This window comes from Protopterus annectens, chromosome 13.part0, assembly GCF_019279795.1.
Source record: "Protopterus annectens isolate FY-2018-M chromosome 13.part0, PAN1.0, whole genome shotgun sequence".
NCBI classification, from domain to species: Eukaryota; Metazoa; Chordata; order Ceratodontiformes; family Protopteridae; genus Protopterus; species Protopterus annectens.
Genome location: NC_056747.1, coordinates 177,849,400 through 177,874,632, shown reverse-complemented (window position 1 = coordinate 177,874,632; position 25,233 = coordinate 177,849,400). Strand labels below are relative to the sequence as shown.

Sequence of the window (25,233 nt, the reverse complement as noted above, 5' to 3'; positions counted from 1 at the left end):
AAATGACTATATAAAATGCCTTTATCAAACAGAGAAATTTGAAATGCATTATTTCTGGGATATTTTTGATATATTCAGAAATGTTTAATATCATTCTTTATTATTAATACTTCCAAATATATATTTATATGATCAATAGTAACATTTTTCAAATTAATACTTTATATTGTTTTTCCTTTTAACTTCACTTGAGAGTGCTCTAAATAGTTATAATTAATAATAGTTTTAAATTAAGAAGCAGCAGCCACTATTTAGCTTAGTGACATTGGGATGAGTTGGTTGTGTGTGATTGGAATGATTATATCGTCAAATCAGGGAATTTTCATTCCATGATGCGAGATTTAAATGTACATAACTTTGAATTTTTTTTTTGTATCTGTCCATAGCGGAAAACAGAATATATGAACAAAACACTTTTTCTGGTATCTGTCCATAACAATTATTAGTATTTATTTTATTTAAGCTAACTCATCCTAAATCCGTGCATTTACATGTTCTTATGAATGTCAACATATAATTGTGCCTCATTAAACATCAATGGACTTAATAGTTCATTGAAGAGGAGTAACTTTAACAAATATGCAAAACTGTATAAAGCTCACATAATTTTCTTACAAGAAACACATTTATTATCTGAAGATGTAGATAGCTTGATGTTAAAAGATTATTCAACTGTTGTGAGCTCTTATTTTAAATCAGAAAGGAGAGGCACTCTTATTCTTTGGAGAAATTCATTACCTGTGCTTAAATATTAAATACCTATTCAGATAAAATGGCATGCTAGTTTAGTATTACTAGAAATTGTAAAAAAAATATATATATATACCTTTTGTGAAGTCTTACTGGATACCTGGAATTGGAGCCAAAGTTGCTAGGAAATATTTGTATATTATAATCTTGTATACAAAAGCTGAACTGATTATTGCAGGAGATTTTAACTGTCTTCTTTCTAGTAAAGCTACAACTACTGACAAGGTTCCTAAGCACCCAGACATTAAGAATGTTTTTACTTCTAGTGGTTTATTTACTAAAATTAAATATGTATTGATATCTGTATGTCCTTTATCTGACCACAATGTTGTTACATTTATGTTAATGTTAAGGCCAAGTAATTTGATTTACTGTCAAAGAATCCCTGCTTATAGAATAAAATGGAAAGACTTTAAGGAATGGTGTCTAAAAGAAATTGATCTATACATTGAAATTAATGATAATGGAGAAGGCTCAGAATTAATTCTCTGAGATTCTTAAAAAGCTTATCTATATGGAATAATTAAAAATGGTACATTAGTAAAAAAGTGGGATAAGGAGTTGATGTCTTTGCAGTCTAATATAGATAAACTAAAATCCAATTTAAAACCTTATGATACATTGGCAAATTCTGAGTTGAAAGTATTAAATCAGAAATATCTTGATGTACTTCACCACCTAATATCAATACATCTAGAAAAATTGAAATTAAAAACTTACTCAATAAACCCAAACAGCTTGCACAGGTTGGTTGTTATATCTAAGAAAAAATAAATACTAATCATATTAAAGAAATAATTTCCAAGCAAGATAATAAAAATAAAAAAAAATGACTGAATTAAAAGACATACTAAAATGCTTAGGAAATATTATAAATAAATTAATAACTATTAGACAGACTTAGAAAGCAACAACATAATTAATGGCTTTTTGAAAGAGAATACAAGTTTTAAATTAACCAAAGAACAAAGATCCAAAATTGATAAGTCATTCTGTTTTAAGGCGTTAAAAGACCAAATTAATAATCTTTAGCCAAATAAAGCACCTGGCCTTGATGGTAAATTGCCAGAGTTATACAAATTATTCAGAGAATATTTTAAATATCTTATAAAAAGTTTTTGAACAAGTTAAACACGTGTTAACCATTCCCCATCCTGGATATTTCCCTGATATCTCCTATCTTGAAACCAAATAAAGATTCTAATGTGTGTTCTTCTTACCATCCTATTTAATTATTAAATGTTGATAATAAAATATTTGTCTATTCTTGCAAAAAGATCGAACTTTATTATATCTAGATTGATAAATGATGATCAACCTGGTTTTATACTACATAGAAAGGTTCAGGATAATGTAATTAGGTTTAATACTTTAATAGCTGTAACTATAATAAGTCTAGATATAAATAAGGCTTTTGATTTTATTAGTTGGAATTATTTGTTCAAAGCACTTAAACAGTATGAATTTTGCCTAGATTATATAAATTGTATAACTAATCTATGTAGTAACTCATTGTCTTTTATTAAAATTGGTTCTTTTCTTTCTAGCTCTTTCAAAATATTAAAATAAAAAAACAGGGATATTCTTTGTGACCTCTATTACTTGCTGTAGCAATTGAACCTTTCACAAATGTTATTAGATCTAATAGCAAACTTCAGGGATTCTTAATAGATGAAAGTTATCCCTGTAAAATTCAGTTATTTGCAGATGACATTAATTTTAATAACAAGTGGTAATTTTGAAGCTTGAATAGAAAATTTAACTAAGTCTATTATTTACTTTGAAAAAGTGTCTGCTTAATGTTTAACCCTGATTAAACAGAGGCTTTACTTATTAATAAAAAAAGTTATTTAAAGAAACTATAAGAATTTTGTTTGGGACAATTTACAAATTTACTATCTTTGAATTATAATTAAAACTACTGTAAAAGATGCAATAGCATTAAATTATAGTAATATAATAGACAATGTTACTAAAATCATTAAAAGGAACATTTTTTACAATGGAAAATAGACTTACTTGAAAAATGATAATCTTATGAAAAAATACTTTTCTATCTATAATCACTTATAATTCTCCTTCCTAAAATATTTAACAAATTAAATTCTACTGTTAATTTTCTCTGGTTCCCAATAAACCAAGAATATCCTTTGATTGCCATGTTAAAAGTTGGCAGGAAGGTGGATTCATTTTTCAAAATGTTGAATTATATGCTGAGTCCATAATTCTCAATTTAATATCTCTGTGGTTAAATTCTTCTTACCAATCCACTTGGAAATCCATTCATGAACGAGTAATAAAAAAAAGAGCTATGTTGTAGAATCTTTGTCTAAATTTGGAATTAATAAATTTTACTAGATCCTGAAAGACTTTTGTTTAAATGAAAATAAAAAAAAAATACTATCCCTCTCGCTCCGCTGATTACATCCTCATAAATTTTAAAAGATTCATAAATTCTAATTCTATAGTTAAAGATTGATTTATTTTTGTTGTTCCCTATATCAAATACTGTGGGTTGTTTGGGAACTTTTGATAGAAACAAATTGCAAGGCCTTAGAGATGTAATTTTAATCTTTTGGCATTAATTCATAATCAGCAATAATTCACATAATACAGATTAACTTCTTGTAAGACATTGTTTAGGAAATAATAACTGATTGACTATAAAAGCTTGTAAAAATATTAGTTATAAAATCAAAATCTCTATAGATTTTCAAACAAAAACATATTCCAAAGATACTTGATTTTTTTCAGAATCAATAGTAACTCACATATGAATAAAACATGCATATCAGTTTATAAAATAAGAGTTTGGTTCTAAGGATTCATTATTTTGGAATTATTCAACTAAGATTAATGAGAAGGTCTTTTCTGATGATCAATGCTTAATTCTTAAATCTGTGGGAAAATCTACTTGTATTTATTAAAAAATATTTACATATAGATTTTTTTCACAGAGATTTTGTAACTCTACATAAAATGGCTTTAATATATAACTATGGGAAAATTAATTGCTGGAGGTGTAATGAAGTCTCTAACGCAGATTGATTTCATAAGAAATTGCATTGTAAAGTAGTAACTCCTTTTGGGGTTGAATTTAGACATTTTGCCCAAACTTTGTGGACAGATAATTACATTATTTCTAACTCCTTGATCTCCTGATTCAATTCCTAGGGCGCAGATGCCTCTCCTTTAGCCATAGCAAGAACAAATAGTCACAAAATACAGGAAATGTAAAACTGCTCTTTCTTTCACTGAATTCATTAATTTAGAAAAAAATATGTCTAAAAAGAATTGTCAACTGCCAAATTGAGAACTTTGAATATTACTCACCAGTTTAGAGTTTGGTCAAAATTAAGTGATTTGTTTGATAAATTTTAATGATTTAGTTTTCTATGATTTTTTGTTTTTTTTGTGGATGTCTGTAAATAGTTATGTTTTTGTTTTATTTATCTTTAAATGATTTTGTACAGTCTTTGTTTTAAAATGAATAAAATTGTTTTAAATAAGCAGTTTCTATGGGAGAGCTATCAGGGTAGGGGCTAGGGGCAGTAGGCATCCCTGGGTGTAAGATTTTATTAAAGGAGGACCAATATGTATATGGTTTATTTGTGGATATAAGTAATACTGTGTTTTAATAGCAGTGACTTGACTTTTAGCAAGGTTATAGAGATGCTTATAAATTTGAAGTGGGAGGAAGATTTGAGTCTTTGCCAATTTTGACAAAATATATCTCTCTTGTGCATTAGTCTGTGACTAGTATGGGATAGCCATACAGTTTGGATGGATTTAACACAGTTTCTTCTGATGGGGGCAAAGCTATTCAGGGTATTGAGAAATGGTTAACTGAATTTAAGTACAGCACCATCCAGTGATAAGGTGTTGAATAGCATTGCTAAAAAAGTTTAAAGCTGGTAAAGTTAAAGCATTCCTTAATTTGGAGGAGTTGTTTATTAATCAATGGACACAGATGGAAAAGTGGTCACTGAGTATATATGTGATTCTTTTGGGAGAACTGCATTGTTTAGGGTTTGAAACTAGGATTCAGACTGGAATGAAACCAGAATTTCAGGTTTTGTTGGGATGAGTATGAGAGGTTATAATTTGTGTAAATCCTTTCAGGTTGATGCTATTTGAGGGGTAGTCTGTTGGAAGATGCTGTCAGTCAGTGTTGACATCACCAAGGATTGTTGTTTCAATGGAAATGGAATTTGATCCAATTAAGTATGTCTTCCAAGACAGGGATATTTTTACCTAGAGGGATATATATATATATATATATATATATATATATATATATATATATATATATATATATATATATATATATTATATATATATATATATATATATAGAGAGAGAGCAATGATAGATTTGTATGATTGTTTAGTTTCAGGTTAGAAATTAGTATCTCTGCAGAGTAAAATGTAGGTGAGACAAAGTAAGAGGGAAAAAGAGTGAGGTGGTTTGAAAAGAAGATGGCTACACCACCATTTTTGTTTGTTTAACTATCAGCATTTATCATATTATAGCCTGGAGTAAGAATTTCAGAATCTTTGTGTGGCTTAAGCCAGGTTTCAGTAAGGATGGCAATATCTGGAGAGTAATGACAGAACCAGGAGTGGAATACTGTTACATTAACTATACTTTGTTTGTTGATGGAGGAGACTTTTACATTTCTTGGGGGTACAGATGTAGGAGAGCTAAGCTTAAATAGTAGAGATGAAGGATATGGGCCAGGATTAGGGTGTACCTCACCACATAGGGGAATTAATATGGTAATGTAAGTAAAGGGCATAATGGCATGTTCATAGTGGACTTATGTTTAAGCTTGAAAGAGAGCTAGATTTGTATTTGTAAAGGAGGTGGGGAGAACTTAAGTTGGATGCAATTTTGTACAAGTACTGTTGGCTGATTTAATGTGTGTTGAATAGGCAAGAGTGGGGGATTTTATAGTTAGTGAGAGTTGTTATAACATGTGAGGTATGACGGTAAAGGGAGTAGAAAAGTTCTTAGATATATGAGCAACGTGTTTAGTGGGGGTAATGAAAATTAACAGTTATTTCTAGAGTATGAAAAGAAGGTGATAACTTGAGGAAGAGGGGTATAATGTTCATTATCTTGAAATCATCACTTCCTGTTTGTCAGGAATAGGAAGTGATGTAGAAGGAAAAAGGATGACTAAAGAACTGAAGTGAGTATATATGCAGGAAGGGTAGGATTCTGTGTAATACTAAGAGGGTCTTGTGTAGGCATAAATGTAGTTGTAGAGGAGGTTGGGTGGGACTGGGAGTAGTGCAGGGAAGTGGTGTGAGCCTAAGCAGACCATCAGCAAATAGAATGGGACAGACCTGAGCTAAATGTGTTTCTGATACAATAAGTTTCTTCCAACAACTGCCAGGTAATAGTAGGTAGAATTTATTTTATATGACAGTGTCTCTTTAAGGATTTTAATAAGCTTATTAATTAATTATTAAGTGAATGTATATAAGGTGTAGTGTTTCTTGTCACAACATTGTCTGATGAAGTCTGAGGGATACTTGGAGAAAAACGCCATTGTTATAAATACAGCGTTAATCTTTGTCAATAAAGGACTACAAATTCTACTTGTTCTCATAGTCCAGTATTTGGTTTATTGGTTTTGCTTCCTGGACTAGCTCTGTTTTCATTTAACTGCTAGGTAAGTGTTATAGTGAAACTATAGAGTAAAAAGTAACACAACAGTCAGTAGTAAATAAATGCCTGAAGTACACTTTTTGTCAGAATTCAATATGTGAAAGAAAACAGATACATAGCTGACAGCAGATGGGATATTTTGATTAGCAGCTTGTGTTGTCAGTATGGATCAGCCATGATTCTTCACTGAAAGGAACAGTAGCAGTAAGCTTAAATGCTTACTTTTTCTATGAAGGACAAGTGGTTCATGTATAAGAAAGGCATACATATGAAGATATATTGGGTCCAACAATCCTGAGGCACATTAACACATGAAATGTCCTTTTTCCTTTAGCAGTAGCACTGATTGCAAGCTCAGTGGTACGGAATGCTTAAACAGCTTACCTACAGGCACCCATATATTGTCCGTACTGAAAGGTATTTTTTGCAAGCTTGCAAATCATCCTAGCAGAGGATAAAATTATTTAGAATGACAGGGGAACATGATGACATCTGATACTGTGTGGAAGGGGCAATTTGTGTTTTGTTAATTGTAGATAATTTAAAATGTTTTGTAAGTGAAATGATCATGCAGCCAATAAAAATAATCTTAAAACCTGAATAAAAATCAGGATAAGGCAAAAGCTTAAGGCAGAAATTGAACAGATAAAGAAGATGAGAGAACAGGAAATAAGGGACAAAGGGTAAAGGAGTTGGCTTATTAGGTTTACCTTCATAACTGCATTATGCACTCATGCGAATCCACTTTGTGCAAAAGGAGGTTTTCAAAGTGGCAAAACCTCGAAAAAGAATTGTCCGAATGGGCAATGGGTGAATGCACATTGGCATTCGCTCATTGCAGATTCGACATTGTGGGTGCGGATTGCACTATAGCGGGGATCGGGAAATGATCCCTTTTCCCACTGTAGTGCAATCTCGGAGTTAGTATATTAAAGTAGGGGGTGGGTGGCAGAGCCCCCCTCTTGGGGGTGCAGGGGGGCTTGCCCCTGCATTATGATGTGTCTTCAACATTTTAGTTCGAAAATCAGCGAATCAGCTGTTCGATTTGCTGATTTTTGAACTTCTGAGAATGTAGAAGTTTGAAATTCACGCATTTGGTTCACCCAAATGCGCGATCGATATTGTCATTTCTGACAATATGAATATATACTGGGTTATTAGTAATGCCTGAAGTCTAGAAAAGAGGATGGCTGAAAGGAAAATTTAATAGTGGAACATGAAGATGTTGCGGTTGAATCTTACTTGTTTTATTTTAACTGTGGTACAATTCTGATCCACCAGGACCTTTTCAGTCAAACCTAGGAATACTGTTGGCTTAAATGAATTGTTGAGACTTGTAGAAAAGACAACTGCAGGCTGAGAGAATCAAACTTGTGTTACAGGATTCAGCTCATTAACAATTCATAGTCCTAATCTTCTGCACTAACTGTGACAAACAGCAATAGAAACATGGACAAATGGTAGGAGGGATTTGTCACTGTGATATCAGAATACACCTTGTTCACAACATTTTGACTCCTGTTTAAATTTTAATCAATCTGTGTTTTTTGTTTCAGAAAATGTTGAAATGAATGGGGGTGGTTATAGTAATATTTTATTAATAACAGAATTTTATTGATAATTACAATTACAAGCAGATAAATTACCTGGACTAAATGGGAATGTCTCTGTTTCATGCGTTTTTAAAGGATAAAAGAAATGACTTGTGGAGACTGGTCACTGCATGCTCCTGTGATGGGAATTGTGGTGATATAAAAGGGTTTGCATTTTAATTACTTGAATTCTGATAAAGTCTGAATTGTATGTATGTATGAAAGTGCTTAGTGTCTTCTTTATTATGTAACTTCTATTATATCAGTGTTCATTTGTCTCAGATTCAGTGGTCGGCTACCAAGAGTTTATTGGTTCATTATTCGGGAAGGACAGAGGAGTGAAAACTGGGGAGGCAGAAGTTACTTAAGGGACGGCTGGAATGGAGAGGTGCTAGGGGCCTTCCATATGTGAGTTACCGATGGAACTTTGATTGAGGTCTGACTTGCTGATTTAAATTTCCCATATGCTACTGTTTCCTTGACTTTGCCCAAAGGTGCTTACATAAATAAATAAATTATCACTTTTTGATCTCATTCTGTATAGGTGGGTTGAGGTGAGAGATCTTCAAGCCAGAGCTGCATTGGACAAAGGGGACTACATAACAGTGTGGCTGACAGCAGCCATGAAAATGTAACTAGAAAGGTCCATAAAGAGTAGAGTTGCAATTATAGGGGAATGATATTGACTGGAGGGTACTTAAGCATGGAAAAGGGGCAGTGGTGCTAGAGGAAATGAGTCAAGGAGCAACCAGAAGTCAAAGCAAAACGGGAAATCTGAGAATGAATGGGAAAAGGGATTAAAGGGGGTTTTAATAAAGAGAAAAAAAATGAAATCAAATTGATCAACTTAGGGGGTAAAGTAATATGTAATGAGATTTTTACACACACACACACACACACACACACACACACACTGTATGTGTGTGTGTGTGTGTGTCTTTATGTGTGTGAGTGTGTGTGTGTGTGTGTGTGTGTGTGTATATATATATATATATATATATATATATATATATATATATATATATATATATATATAGATAGATATATATATATATATATAGTTAGATATAGATATATAGATATCTAGGTATTCAAGATTCAGAATAAACTTTATTGTCATTTAGGACTACACATTTGTAGCCTAAATGAAATTTGTGCATCAGCTCCTTCTTGAGATTACAAACAGAAAGTAAAACAACACAAACAAGTAAAGAATGAACATGACTAGCATATACAATCCTACTCTCAGTACCTGTGCAAAAGAGCAGAAAAATTCCAACACTTGAATACAGAATAAGTATACCCTCCCCATGTTTTAATAACTGCCCCATTTAAATAAGACACATTACAGATTGCACATTGCCTAAGATGTCTGTCTAATATTGCGCTTGATAGGGGTAATATAAATAAATATTGTACTTACTTGGAATTTGTGTGTTATATATTATACAACAGATTCTAGGTATTTATGAAAAAAAGAAAGAACTGCCTTAATGTCCAGTTCTCTGAGACTTATGCCCGAGTTCAGAAGTTTGATCACTCTCTAGTAGAAACTGTTGTTGAATCTGGTAGTCCTGCAGTGGATGCTGCGATATCTTCTACCTGTGCCAGATGCTTAGAGTCCATGTGCATGGTGGCCCTTCTGATGCTTCTTGCAGAGTCAAGTTGCATCAATGGAAGACTGGTACCTGTTACCTTCTCTGCGACCCTCACCACTCTCTGTAGTGCCTTCCTTTCTGTAGCTGTACACCTTCCAAACCACACTGTGAAATTGCTGGTGAGGATGCTCTGAATAGCACCTCTAAAGAAAGTGGAGAGGATATGAGACCCGAGCTTAGCTTTCTTGAGCCTTCTCAAAAAATGGAGGCATTGGTGTGCTTGCTTGACTAGCTGGCTGGTTTTACTCAACCAAGAGAGATCCTCTGATATGTGTATACCTAGGAATTTCATACACTTAACCCTCTCTACAGTCTCACCATTGATCATGGGTGCTGGATGGTTTGTTTTCTTTTCCCTGAAGTCAATGATAATCTCTTTTGTCTTGTTTAAATTCAGGTCAAGGTTGTTCCCCTCACACCAACTGATCAGAGATGCCACATTCTCTCTGTATGCTCTTTAATCCTACTTTGTGATGAGTTTCATGACTGTGGTATCATCAACAAACTTGATAATATGGTTGGACTTGTACTTTGCATAGCAGTCGTGGCTCAGGATGGTGAATAACAGTAGACTGAGAACACGTTCTTGTCGAACCCCAGTATTAATCTTGATACACTTTAAAAGGACTCGGAGAATAAGTTTGGGTAAGAACACATCAATCAGGAAGTCCAGGATCCAGTTACAGAGATGTTTACTGACTCCTATATATGCCAGTTTTTCTATCAGCTGCATTGGTACCACAGTATTAAATGCTGTGTTGTAATCTATGAACAGCATCCTCACAAAGTTGTCATTGCTCTCTACATGTTCAAGAGAGCTGTGTAGCGCTACTGATATGGCATCAGCCATGGATATGGTGGCTCTGTAAGCAAACTGCAGAGGGTCAAAAAAAGGAGGTAGGCCCAATGACAACTGTTTTTTTGATCAGCTGCTCGAAACATTTTATAGCAGTGGATGTTAGAGTGAATGGTCTGAAGTCATTAAGGCTGGAGGGGAGATTTTCTTAGGCAATGGAATGGTGTTTGTTTCCTTGTAACATGAGAGTTCTTTTGCCATAGCAAGAGAAGTGTTAAATATCTCCGTGAGTACAGTGCACAGTTCATCTATAATACACAATGTATGTATGTAGTAGGTAATAAACATGGTTCATGTTTCATCTTGTAGTGAGTTTGTTTCCTTTGCTTTTTGCACTGATTTTGTGGTTTTATATTACACACACACACACACACACACACACACACACACACACACGCACACGCACACGCACACACATATATATGCACACAAGCACATGCAAAAGAATTCCTCCCATATAAGTATAAAATCCATTTTATAACCAGAATAAGACACTCAAATGCATAGTTCTTTGATAAATACATGCTAACTGCCTTAATGTCCAGTTCTCTGGGACTTATGTCGAGTTAGCTAGTGTAAATGCCTCATGCCTTATGCATCAGAAGCATACACTTACCTGACCATAAGCCATATCTTTGTTTCCTTACATAGTGCATAATCTTGTAACATGTACAAATATTTTTATTTTTCATTGAATATTTGCATTAACCCATATATGTTACTTTGTGCAGTTCACTGTGTATCTCATTCATACTCTGACATACTTTCATAATAGTAATGGTTTTAAAAGGTCTTTTTTTATGGGTGTAACTTATGACAGAGACCTCTTTTTGGCTCTTCACTCTTCTTATGCTCACAGAATACCACTCTGTACATTTTATTGTTGCAGTAGGTGCAATATGCTTAGGAGGCATAAGGTGGGGGTCTACTATTTCCTCTGAGGCATCCTGGGTTTTGGTTTTCTCAGGAAACAGAAGTGAGTTGTAGGGTGCTAGGCCATATCTGCATCCATATGGCATCATACAGGGTGATGTATGTAAATGCAATTTAACCCGTAGCAAAGTTGACAACCATCTCTAATCTTTGAGACACTGACATCTTGTTTGAGATCTTACTGGGCTCTAAGTTTCAGCATTTATCTGCAAACATTTCTTCAGGTTTCTATATTTAGTGTCCTAACTTTCATAAGATCAGAAAGGGTAGCCTTCAGTTTTCGATTCTGATTGGTAAGCGGCCCAGTTCCCTAATGGAATCATCAGTTGTTTTGAATCTTTCATGAGCTGCATGAAACATTTTGCAATATTGGTCATCTTCCCTATACCCAGAAATGTCAGTGTTTCTCTACAAGATGTTCCTGACTTCCTAAATAATTCAGAGTAAGCCCATCTAAGGTAAACCATTGTTAGTTGTTTTAATAGGTTGATAAATGACGAGTTAGCCATTTTAACTACTATTACTTTTCATTATGTAAAGCCCTTTGTTTGTTCAGATTACTACTTTTGCTACCTTTGTTCAGATTACTACGTTTGCTACCTTTGTTTGTTCAGATTACTACTTTTGCTACCTTAGTTTGTTCAGATTACTACTTTTGCTACCTTTGTTTGTTCAGATTACTACTTTTGCTACCTTTGTTTGTTCAGATTACTACTTTTGCTACCTATAATAAAGGATACTCATCCGATTTGATACTCCTCTCCATAAAACTGGAGCCTTGAAGTTGAGCTGGTAGGGTGCAGAGACTTAAGTACTGTAGCAGGTAGTAACGTTACTCTTGTACCCAGGCAAAGTGAGGGTCTAGTGGTGAAATACATTACTGTCATCAGAGCAGTACTTCATCTAATTGCTCCAGTATACATTTTGCATTTCCGCTGCTCTATATGACCCATAACAGAATCAAAAGCTCTACACTCTAAGAAGACTGGGATGTAGTACAAAGTATCATTGAAGGCTGCCACCTTTTTAGGAGCAGGCTTGTTTGCAACAATGAAATCTCCCAAAAGAAGTCAATATTCTGGTTGTAGGAAATCCTCCTTTAGACTAGCTACTGCTTTCCAGATACTTGAGAGTTTGTGCAGTCCATACTGACTTGTAAACTAGAAAGCATTTTCTGCTTCTGAGTTTGAGGCACCTGCTTGCTCATAGGTTCATAGGCATTTACTAGGCTAATGACAACAAGGGCCTTTTTAAGGCCATGCATCCGAAATCTCTGACAAGTTCTGGTGCCTATGATAAGTGTAAGCAGGGGCTTGGGAGATGAAACATTTACAGGTTGCCTGTGTCCATTAGAAACACAGGTGCCAAACCAGTGATGAATTTCTGTTACTTATCCAAGTAGCACTTGAATTGGGTTAGGGAGAAACTCTGCTTTACATGGATGGGGAGTCTGTTCCAGAGTCAGGGTAGTCTCTGGGATACATACTTGTCTCTCCAGAAGGTCCTATTTATACAACAGGCAAGGTTTAAGTCTTTAGAATGGGTAATTCTGGTGCTTGTTTTGTGGATATGCAGGCGGTCCATCAGAGTGGGATCTGACAATGCCCTGTATGCCAGGCATAGATCTCCCCTCAACAGCCTGTAAGAGAAAATAATATTTGGAAGAACACACACTCAGGTTGACTGCTGTGAGATTAGAACCTCTAAGTATCTGATTATAGAAGCTGGAGAACACAGTAATTAAGATTAACACCACAGCACAAGTTTTTGTACTTTTTTTTTCTTTTTGCATCTAGTATTTACTCTTCATGAATCAACTGAGGGGCAGAATAGTGATTTTCAAGGATTGCCGGACATTTACAGTGTGTATTTAATAATACTGACTAATGTTATTAGTTTGATCTTGTGTATGTGCTCTGTTACTTGCAGTCCGAATTCAGGCTGAACCAGAATGTGTCAGTCTGTCAGCAGTCAGAGCCTAGGGATGCCACCTTTTCAAATGCCCAAAGTGGGACATTTTTGGTACAAACATCAGATTTTGCAGGCCAAAACATACCCATGGCCAGTACAAAGGACAATACTTCACTTTTTTGCCTAAATAAAAGCTTATTCTTGTAGCATTTTAGTTGCTTATTCTGTTTTGTATAACATATAATATTTAGGTGTTTCCGATACAGAATAACTGTTTTATGCACCTATTACATAAAATATAGGAAATAATTTTGTCCTAAAATCTCAGGACATTTGCCATTTTTACATTTTTTTTGCAGGACACAACTGCCCAAAGAGGGACTGTCCCTTGCAAAGTGGGACAGTTGGTAACCCTATCAGACCCTTTAGTTCTTCTGACAAGGCATTTCATGACGTTTCCCAAGATGCAGCTGTAACATTTGGTCCAGTGCTCCTTTCATTGTGGAAATGACTGCATTGTCAGTTAACAGATGGTTGCCCTCAAGACACCAGTGAAGTATTTTAAACACAGTTTGCACATTTTATAAGTGCATTTTAAACTATTAGTCTTAAGTATATTTTTTTTCATTTGTATTATGTTTAGAGTACTTTTTTATGAACAAAAAAATATTGATTAATCCAGAAACAGTAAATAATACAGTACGGAAGAATATCATTTTAGAATTTTAATTATATGGGTAGCCAAAATAAACGAATATTTGCTACAACACTGACAAGTTACAGTGAGTTTCAACAACATGATAGTTACAGCTATGGAAACATTGAAAATAATTCTAGACAGATAAAGAATTACCAATTATAATTATCTTGAGGCAGATCTCTAATCTACAAATACTGTCTTAATGTATCTGACAGTTTATATGCACTAAATATTCAAATATAAAATAAGAGAACTTTGAGACTTCTGTTATAGAAAAGTCCAATTACTGCTTTAGTTAAGTGTCATTTCATTAATTAATTACAATGAAAGTTTAGCACATTTAATAAAAAGCCTTGTAATAATCAGGATTTGCAGTCAAAACGGACCTAGATTTTCTAGGTTTAAACTTCAGGTCATCTGATTTAATTGTCCAATCTCATCTCAATAAATCTTTAGAATGGTTTAATAAAAGTGCCTCATTAGTAAAAAAAAAAAAACAAAAAAAACAATGTATCCTGTGAGACACTAAAACTGTAGAAAACTGAACAACATAGGAACTGAAAAGCTCATCTAATATGTACAACTTTCATTGTAATTAATAAACTGTGAATCTTTCACTGAAATTTGTTACATCCTTCTATGAACTGTTGAGTGATTTCCTTCGAATTCCTTTATCTTAGTACTCAGTTTATTGGAATCATTGGATGTTTTTGGTTGGATCATTTCTTTAATGAAGTTTAAATTCTTAAGCATGTTAATAAATTGGACTGAAAGGAGAAAATTACATCCAAAGTGAAGCAAATATAACCTTCTGTCTTAAAAATTCCACACTGAAGAATAGAAAGGGAAAGCAATAAATCACATCAAAATAATGGCATACAGAACAGACCTAATGGATCTAATCCCCGAGGTAAATCCATCACAGATCACATATTGCTGGAACTCCCAGGGCTGTTCCTCTGAACAAACATTTAATACATGGTGGGTGACTTTCTTCTGCAGGTTACTGCTTTCAATTCCTAGACTTGGGAATAAAACTTCATTTATTGCAGCTAAACATCTCCAACAAACATAACACTATCTCACTTATTTCATAGGGCAAGCCAGTGGGTAGAGTTAACTTTGACCATTTATATCTGTTGTGATTTCACTCCCCTCATGATGGGTACTCCCTGAATGTACCATAATAAACAAAAGGAGTGTTTTATGAACTGATAGTAATGTATACCTCTCATCTGTTGCAAATGACTCTTCAAATAGCTTTGTGTGTATTAATGGGGATTGTAGCATCAGATCGGTTTTGCTTCATTTAACAGAAACTTAACTTTATCCCTTCATGAGGCCTCTTCAGAAATATTGTCTCAATGACGTGATGGATTATTCTATGCATGCTGTTTATCATTAATTTGTATGTTTTTTTATTACCTGTATTAGATACTTTAGACCATCAAATTATATGCATAGAGCTGCAGCATTTATACTTTTCTTTCAGTAGATGGTTTCCCTGAAAAAAAGGGGCAGTCCTATAATGCAATAAAGCAGACAAGAGTAAATGCAATAAAATGTGACAACAGTGATTTAATTTGAAAGGGGGGATCTTAACTGAGAGTCATTTGGTAAGACTGATTTTAACAGGTTGCAATACAATCAGACTTACAAGACTGAGATGCAGACATACGTTTTAAGTACAGGCTATCAGAGTACAATCATCCAAAAAGTACACTCTGAAAATTTGACTGCAAGACTGCTGAGACATCACAGCATACAGTGAAGCATTAGTGAGACTCAATTGTTTGTAGCACTAGAGCTTTGGGTGGAGGTTACACTGTTCTCCCCCACTTCCAACTAAGGAAATAAATGTTTACTTCCTAGGCTGATATAAAATCTGGTGTGTTTTTCATTCAGTAGATTTTTTTGATGATTTAGGTTAAGCGTTTTTAATTGAAAAGATGGCGGCTGTGAGCACTTTCTTACTTTCTGGTTTGATCTAAAAACTGAACCTCTTCAAACACAGCACTTTTGAATAATTAGTCTCAGACGTTTATAATTAGAAGGATTGTACTTTGAACAAGTAAGTGGCCATGACTTGATAAAACTGCACGTTCACTTAAAAAGTTCTAGTAACAGATTCCCTTTATTGTTCTTGTCTTATTCTACTTATATTTAACTTCAGAAGTGGTTTTTACCCATGTAAGGTTTATATTGCTGGTGAAATTAAGTCTTCATACTGACAGATCATTAATCAGAAATCCATTTTATTTTCTATGTAGAAATGCGTTTACTGCAAAACAGCTTTATCAGGAACAATAGTGTTCCTTTTCCATGGGAAGATAAAAAGCATACACCACGGTACAAGAAGTATTGCATTGAACTTCATAATTTGTCTGAGGACACCTCTCATTATCATCCCTGTGTTAGGTGGAATAAACTGAGAACTGCCATAAGAGGTAATCTGTTGTCTATTGAAAAAGCATTGGTAATCTTCATCTATTGAAAATGCATTGGTAATCTTCAGTATACATTTGTATATAATAAAATGACTGTTTATACATGAAAATGTTTAAAATTATTCAGGCAATATCTCACTGTGTCTGTGTACAGCAAGAATTGTAACTGTTTAACAACACTGAATTTATTTTGTATGACTTCATTGTTTCCTTTGCAGATGTTTTCCTTCCAGCCAGAAGGGAGAAAAATATAGGTAAAATAGCAGACATAATTTCTTGTCAGATGAAGTTAAGTGAGCCTGTACCTTGGAATGTGCAAGACACAGGAAGGAGGAAATACCCCATCTTACTCTTCACAGGCAGTGACTATACCCCATCTTACTCTTCACAGGCAGTGACTAAACTCCACAATTCATTTTGGTGCAGCTCTGTGACTTATTGCAATTTTATTACCCATCTCAGTGTAGGAAAACACTGCATTAGTGCTATAGTTACATGACACGTGTCTACAAGGCCAACTCTCTGGGTTCAGCTGGTGAGCCTAGACTTACTTACAGGCTATGTCTGGAAATATAAGCGTAAGTAGCTAATGACTTGCTTTCCTATCTTGTGGAAACAGTGATGGATTTTTCACCACAAGATTGTGTTGTAGATGGAGACTAGAGAGCAGTTTCTGTATACAGCTTGCAGTCTAACATTACATGCAGAAAGTATGTGTAAAAAAAGATGCAGCTCATAGCAGGTACATGAGAATAATGGATTCTACTATGATTCATCAAGTAATAGTCAGTCAAGCATCATCTGGATTAAAGAAACCAATTAAAGTCTTAAACAGATGAAACAATCAACTAAAAGTATTTTTTTTGGGGCAACTCCCTCTGCATCCTGCATGCCACTTTATTTAAATGTACTAACTGCACCATTGCTGAACTGAGGAAAAAATAGAAAAACCCAAAAATGTTGCATAACTGCTATTGCTCTGATAGTAAATCCCCTGTAATGATTCTCAATCGATGTGGCAATCGACATGTTCCGGTTTGTGAAACTGTACTTATCGAACTGCAACCTTATCCACAAAAACAGGGGTGGAAAAGCCTAGGCCAGCACTGAGAGCATTGTAGAAATGTGCATAGCTCACGTTAGGAGATATAGAGAACTAAAAGAGAAAATGCACCTTAATTCCACAATAAGGATTATGACGTACTGATCATTGACTATCACTCCATACCATAACATGGAATGGGGGAATAAAAACCTTCCCATTCCCCTGGCTGTATTTCTTTCCAGTCCTTTCATCATACCAGTGAAGAACTTGAAAGAAATGGTAAAGAATTTTGCTTAGAGCAGTAGGTAAGCCAAGTGTGCAGTGTGTGCATGTATGTGTGAGGTGTGGGTGTTTGTGTACATGTAATGAGTGCGTGTGTGTGTGTGTGTGTGTGTGTGTGTGTGTGTGTGTGTGTGTGTGTGTGTGTGTGTGTGTGTGTGTGTGTGTGTGTGTGTGTGTGTGTGTGTGGTTGTTCATGTACATGCCGTGTATGTGTCTATATGTTTTGAATGTCTGAGTGTATGTATTTTTGTGTATATGCACAGTTGTGTATGTGTCTTCCTGATGCAGACAACTACAAAAAGCCCATTACTGAAGAACATTACAGCACACATTTCTTCAAAACATATGACTTAAGATATTTTTCCATGTACATGTATAGTCAAATATTAGAATGAAACAAAAGATAAACCCAGCCCCATGGTGTTCAGGGTTTAAGTCTTCACTATGACACAGATGACCCGAGACTGAGTAGAAAATCTGGTACTGGAGGAGATATACAGGGGATAAGGGTTTTGAGTGGTGAATGCAGATTTGCTCATTCTGGGGGTTGGAAGGGCAGTAACCCACAGTAATGCTGGCAGCTACAGGAGAGAGGTGAATGGCGTACAGCACTGGGGACAGGGGACATGTTAGACCCTGCCAAGCTATACCTGTACTATAGCTTTCATGAGCTGGGAGGAAACATGCACCCGCATACATGCTGTCCACTAGAGGCTGTTTAGGCCTCAACCAGAAGAAGAATAACTGCCTTATGACAACATCCACAATTAGAACTTAAGCAATGCAGACCATAAAGGCTGATTAAGGAGAGCTAGTAGATAGCAGGCGAACTGGGTATAAAAGGTACATAAAAATAAAGCAACACAAAATCTCTTCTGTGCTAGTCAATTAATATGTTTGCTGCTGGAAAAATAAAAATTACCCTGTACCCCTGTCATGTTGTGCTTCCTCACACCACTTCTATTCAATTATTCTACCTCTGAGGTCACACAGTCATGGGGAAAGGACAATATATTTTTATTTGGTGGGAAATTGTATGTATTTCCCCTCTTTTAAGATTGTCAACCTCAGGGTTAGAAAAATTAAACCAGTTGTGAGAGGAAAATTGTAGCACCCACATAAGGGCTGCAAGGGTGTGAAAATCTTAACTTATGTCTTACCAAACCTATTAAACCAATGCAGCTGTTTTGGCTTTTCACATCTACTATGGGATTAAACTGTAACCCATATCGCTGCTAGGATTCAAATGAAAACTTTTGTAACTGCATCAGTACTAACACATTTTATTTTGTAATTTTACAAAAGGAGGCCATTTTGCTGTAAATGTACGTTCAAAGATAATATGCAAAGAGCTAAACAGAGATAAGATATGATAGTATGAGCACATTCTGTAACAAGAGTACATGATTGTCTCTTTGAAAACATGTTATACCAATAATAAGCTATTGCTGAGGTAAAACAAATGACAACTGCTGCAATGGAGTAACAAAAAAAACCCAATATCAATAAGTCTCAGTAGTTAATAAGCTATAAAGATGACAAAATCAGATTTTAAAAATGCTGACCAAAGAGCACAGCTAAGGAAGTTCTAATTACTAATGTGAACAAATATATAGATAAAAAGTATCCTAGAACAGCTCTCAAACTATTTCAGTTTGCACTATACAGATGACAAAGATATAGCATAACAACCCAAAACACTCTGGAATGAGAGATGACCTGCAGTCCAACAAAATAATCCAGATATATGGTAAAGGATGAACTAATAGCTTAGGTGAAATCAATTAATTATTAAACATTTACAACATGCTGCTTCTGTTTCAGTTCGTTAGATGAACAAATCCACAACTGACAGAACAAACTTTCTCCTCAAATGACCTATTCAATTTCCCCAATATAAAAGCTTAGATAAACCTGCCAAACTGCTAAGTACACCACATGTTGGTTATTATAATCAGCATAACAGCTCATTATATTTACACCTACTGATGTGGTCTGTTTTCAGAACATATGTACAGTAGCTGCATTCAAAGCATGGTAAAGTCCCTATTCTGACTAACCAATTAGTTATTTTAACCAGTGGTAATACTAAAAACGTTTCAGGTCAATGTTACATTTAAGAATCCACCATCTTTGAAGAAACATTTGTTCCTTCATTTATATTTAAGAATAAACAATCGTATAATAAACCATCATGCTATGGACAGCAAACTTAAGTGAATAAACCTTAGTTAGTTTAGTGTAATACCTAAGACCTAGTGTTGTTAGCAGTCTGCCAGGTTTGTTATAAATTTTATGTGAGGAAAAAGAATAGGTCATTCAAAGAGCTTTATGTTATAGCAGTTGTTCTCAAACTTTTATGGGCTGAGACCCACTTTTGAAAATGGTAATTTTTCACGACCCAATAATCGCTTGTAGTTTTGTGTGCATCATCAGTTCTCACACTCCCTAATCAGATACCCTTTCATGTACAGTCTAAATAACTTTCCTAAATAGGGTGGACAGTTAAAGTGGTTTGAAGCAGTATAATAAACAGGAAACATCACATTAAGAGAGATGAACACATTACATCATCAGACCCATTATTGAGTACAATGCATCAATTGAAATGTACCTGGCTAGACATCTCCAGCAGCTGGAGAGACCACAGAGGTACCTAACCAAGAGGATTACTGGCCTCAAACAGTTGCCCTATGCAGCATGATTGAAAAAGCTAAGACTGTTCTCTGTTATACCGCTTTCTCAGAGGCGATCTCTGTCTAACGTACAGAGCCGTGAGGATGGGTAACAGAAAGTTCACACTGGGGATCACACCAACAGCACTACTAGATAGGGGCCAAGGGTACTAGCTGTTAGTACAAGGGTCTAGGGAACTACTAAAGGGGCGGTGAATACCGCACAATGTGGCTGGGCTAATATATGCCTTCGGGCAGATAGCCCAGTACCAACCTATGAACCTATGTTAATCTGTCAAGTTCAATGAAACACTCAGCACTGTTGTCTGCGACTCTGTAAATGCTGTTAAAAATTATCAGCTTCAGGTTATACCATTACCTCCCCCAACACACACACACACACACACACACACACACACACACACACACACACACACACACACACACACACACACACACACACCTCATGCCTACATGGTAATATACAAACATTCAACTCGTAGTGAAGTGCCATCCCAGCAAAAGCAACTGTAAAGTGCCCATCCCCTCCCATTGGCTGCTGCGGTCTGGTTTCCCCTTTACTTCTAGTTTTACAACTAGCAATGGGAAAATGATCTTTATACACCCCCCCAGTCAAAACAAAGAACAAAAACCCTATCTTTTAAAAGTCCTCCTACTGTCTTACCCCAACACTATGTGCCTGACCTGCTGCAAGTCCCCTGACTGCAGTGCCATTCAGTAGCAGTTCTGCCTGGGGACCTGCATTCCCTACTGCTAATTCTAAACCACTAGCTACTCCTTGGACCCAGGAGCAGATGTAGGTGGTGACAAATGTTACAAACATGCAGACATAGCACCAACTCTTATTCTGGGTGGGACCACACCAAGAGCTCGCCATGTGCTTGTACTGGTGCTACGGAATGCTGGCTTTAATTTCAGCTTGTGCTCATCGGCAACCTGAGTCCACTCCTGGGTTCTTTCCCCATAACCTCAAAGCTGCAGATGCAAACTTCCATTTCAGTGTAGAGACTGGTCAGATCTGAAAATGGAAAAAGATGAAGGAAAGGAAGGAATACGTTGTAACAAGGAAAACATTTCATTGCCAGGAGTCAGAATGTTTGAATATCACTTACAGATTAATTTGTGTTTGGTATGAATTTGGTTAATTTCCCGTAGCCATATAAAATTAGTAGGTATTTGAAACTATACAGACGTAACTGTAGGATTCACTTAGGCACAATGCATAAATGTCTGCCTTGACAATTTCGTACGAATGAAACGTTTGTTTCACAGAAAATGACTCATTCTGAGACTGCCACTATCTTTTTACAGTTTTTACAAGATTTCTCTCTCTCTAATCATTATAAAAACTAAAAACAGTGCAATACATACTTATCATGCACTGCATCACAATCAAAAAGATAGAACACACTTTATAGGTACACTGAAAATAAACATAATAAAAAAACAGTATTATGTCAATACAGCCATTAAATGAAATCAAAAAGGACATCTTTTGCAGCAATTCTTATTCTCCTTTTTCCTTTTAACTTCAACATCAAATTGCACCTTCACACCTAATACTTGCAAAATACATTCTTTGTTGTTCTTGGGTAACCTTAAATGACCTCTTGTCATGGTCATTACGTAATTACTTAACAGAATCACAGGTACATTAATTATATGATTGTCAGTTATTCCTTAGCTGCTATACCTTGCTTAATAATGCCTGTTGTACTAAAGACACATGCACACACACACACACACACACACACACACACACACACACACACACACACACACATACACACACACACACACACACACACACACACACACTCTTCAGGTTTGTTGTCCAGTCACTCTACCTTGCCTTTCAGGTCCTTTGCTAGTACTATTTAAATAGTCGCCATTAACAAAGCAGCATTTGAAAGGAAAGAAGGTCTGTTATCTGGTCTGGTCCTGCATGGCACAAAAGCAAAGCGTACAAGTTCCAATGTTTCAGATCTGTGTGTGCATTTCTCGTACTAGAGATACACAGACACTTCAGGTTTGCTGGCCAGTCTCAGCCTACCTTTCAGGTCCTGTACTCGTGGTAGCCATTAACATAGCAGCATTTCAAAGGAAGGAAGGTCTGTTGTCTGGTCTGGTCCTGCATGGCGTGAAAGCAATGCATGCAAGTTCGAATGTTTAAAATCTGTGCATGAGTCTTTTGTATGACAGACTCATGCACAGACATTTTTATCCTCAATGGAGAAATATTTTAATGTAATTTTGTGCTGGATCTGTCTCTGATGGGGGAGCTTTAGTTCCCCTAGACTCCCTGGTAAATCCACCACTGTCATACACTCACTCACCCTTACCTAGGCACGGTTACTTTAAATTCTGTAGTAAGTGTAGACTGAGATTGCAGTGGTGGTGCTGCGGTAGCGTTGTCACCTCACAGTAAGACGTCCTGTTCGATTCTCAGCTAAAGCGTCTTCTGTGTGGAGACGTGTGAATGGGCATACCTTCGTTGAAGGTTGTGCGTCAGAGCTGGCAACTCGGCACATAAAAATCTACTGCCAATCATTAGCGGACCGGAGTTCCGCTGTGGTGACCCCTAACCGGGAAAAGCCGAAAGACACAACAAGTAAGTGCAGACGGAGTTTGCATCAGCATACATGCATGTGAAGCATGCATGGTCCTCCTTAAAAAAGATGCCACCACCAAGGATTGTTTTTTTTTTCAGAATTTAAAGGGTCCATGTATACTGTTCTCATACTTTAATTATTAGTTTAATATTTAATGCGGCCCACCCAAAATCAGCTTACGATTAATACTTTGGTAATCTCTGCGATATAGAAAACATAATTTAATTAAGCTTTGGAAAAACATATTTCTGAAAATACATAATTTTAAATTTATGGCCTTATAAACTATGGTTAATAAACTGGGGGAGGGATATAATGAATGGCACAGAAAATGCTGAATATAAGTGGATAATTAGACTGAATGCCAAAAAATATCCTGGTCTGAATGAATACGTAACATGAAAACCAGTCTATTAAATTGTTTTACTCTGTATGTTGTGGATATGTTCATCTGAAGAAACTCTACAGAGTGTGAAAGCACTTATTTGAGAGTTTGATTCATTTTACCTGAGCTATTTCTCTGTAGTCCATCTTTTTGCTATATAAAGACGCACATCATCTTGTTTATCCAGGTATATTGTAAGATTTTTAAATTTAATCAAGAGTCTATTGCGTCATTCAGTTATCTATACCGTACAGATTCAGTGGGACAACACTATAATTGTGATCTTTAGAGTACAGAGAGTACAGCAAAAACAGGAGTGGGGGGTTTTCAACAAATGTTCTAAAATCAGCATAGCACTTAGCATTTAGAAACAAGATACAGTACTCCCATCTACCAAAATAGGCCTAACTCAGGCCTAATACACTAGAGAATCTAAGTTTTGTAAAATCTGAGAAATAGTTAATATTCAATATTTTAACTTTGGGCTCTAGTTTATTGGATAAAGAGCAGTGTGGTTTTGTGAAATGTAGATACCATGTCTTCAACTCACTTGCATTCTTTGAACAGGTTTCAGGTGGACTGGAATTGAGATTATCTGTTCATACCATGTATGAAGTCTTGCAAAAATCTTTTTGGCACCCTATAGTAGCTAATGATAGGAAAACAGACTAGTATATAACCTGCTGCACAGAAAAAACTAAGGAATGAAGCTAGCAGTGGTGTTCCATAGGGATCTATTTTGGAGTCAGCTTTACATGCTATCCTTGTAGCAGTCAGTAAACTGAGACACACTAAGTGGTTAATGGCAATGTGTTGCTGATTTTAATGTAGGATGTAGTTAGGAGAACACAGATTTTAGACAGTGAGCTTGTTCGATTTTTGGCTGGGGTCCCTTCTGTGTGGAGTCTGCATATCCTCCCTGCGTTCATGTGGGCTTCCTATGGGTTCTCCAGTTTCCTCTTACATTACAAAGACATGCGTCTGGAGTGTTTCTCCCCGGGCCTCCACTGAAAATTGGCTTTGTGTTCCAAGTTGGACTTTCCCGGTAAACAAATATTAAATAAAATAAATAAATAAATGTTAGGGCTAACCACTCAACAGTGCGGAACAATGGATCTACTTGATTTGGTCACACTGGTGAATGTTGCCAAAAGTGGTCATACAAATTTGCCAGTGACTAGTGGACTGAAGACCCACCTAGTCCAAACCTACACCAGAGACACATGCTAATGTTGGGAGAGTTCTATATGGCCATTGTGTACCTGTCATAAAGCCCAACAACCCTGGAACAATAAACTGATAGCTGGCCAGTGTTAACTTCTTTCCAGCTTGGGTTACCTTAGGTCACTATGTTGCACAAAAGCTGGATGTGAACCTATTAACCTGCCAACTAAGGATAACTACAATCAATACAGAACTAGAAAAAATGGGTCTATATTAGAACATCGAAGTTTCAAAACTTCGAATGTTCTAATATCGAACCCTATTATGCGAAAGCTAAAAACATCGAACATACAGAACAGCAAATTTTTTCCTAGGGAAAAAATTTGTTGTTCCAAAACACATACACTCAACACAAGCACACCAAACAAACAGCAATCCACACACATACACCTAATATCTTACACCTAACCCTACACTAAACTATACACACACCACTAACTATCCACTTACCTTAACTCAAACCCTA

The 25,233-nt window shown here is 35.7% G+C and overlaps 1 protein-coding gene across 1 annotated transcript in view; it reads left to right on the top strand.

Moving 5' to 3' along the window:
* The window catches only part of LOC122817686 (interleukin-6 receptor subunit beta-like), a 165,652-nt gene that overhangs the window by 55,507 nt on the left and 84,912 nt on the right, over positions 1-25,233 (top strand). Inside the window, exon 3 of the mRNA XM_044090756.1 lies at positions 16,347-16,523. Within this exon, the coding sequence (XP_043946691.1) occupies positions 16,347-16,523 (177 nt within the window). The remainder of the gene's footprint in view (positions 1-16,346; positions 16,524-25,233) is intronic.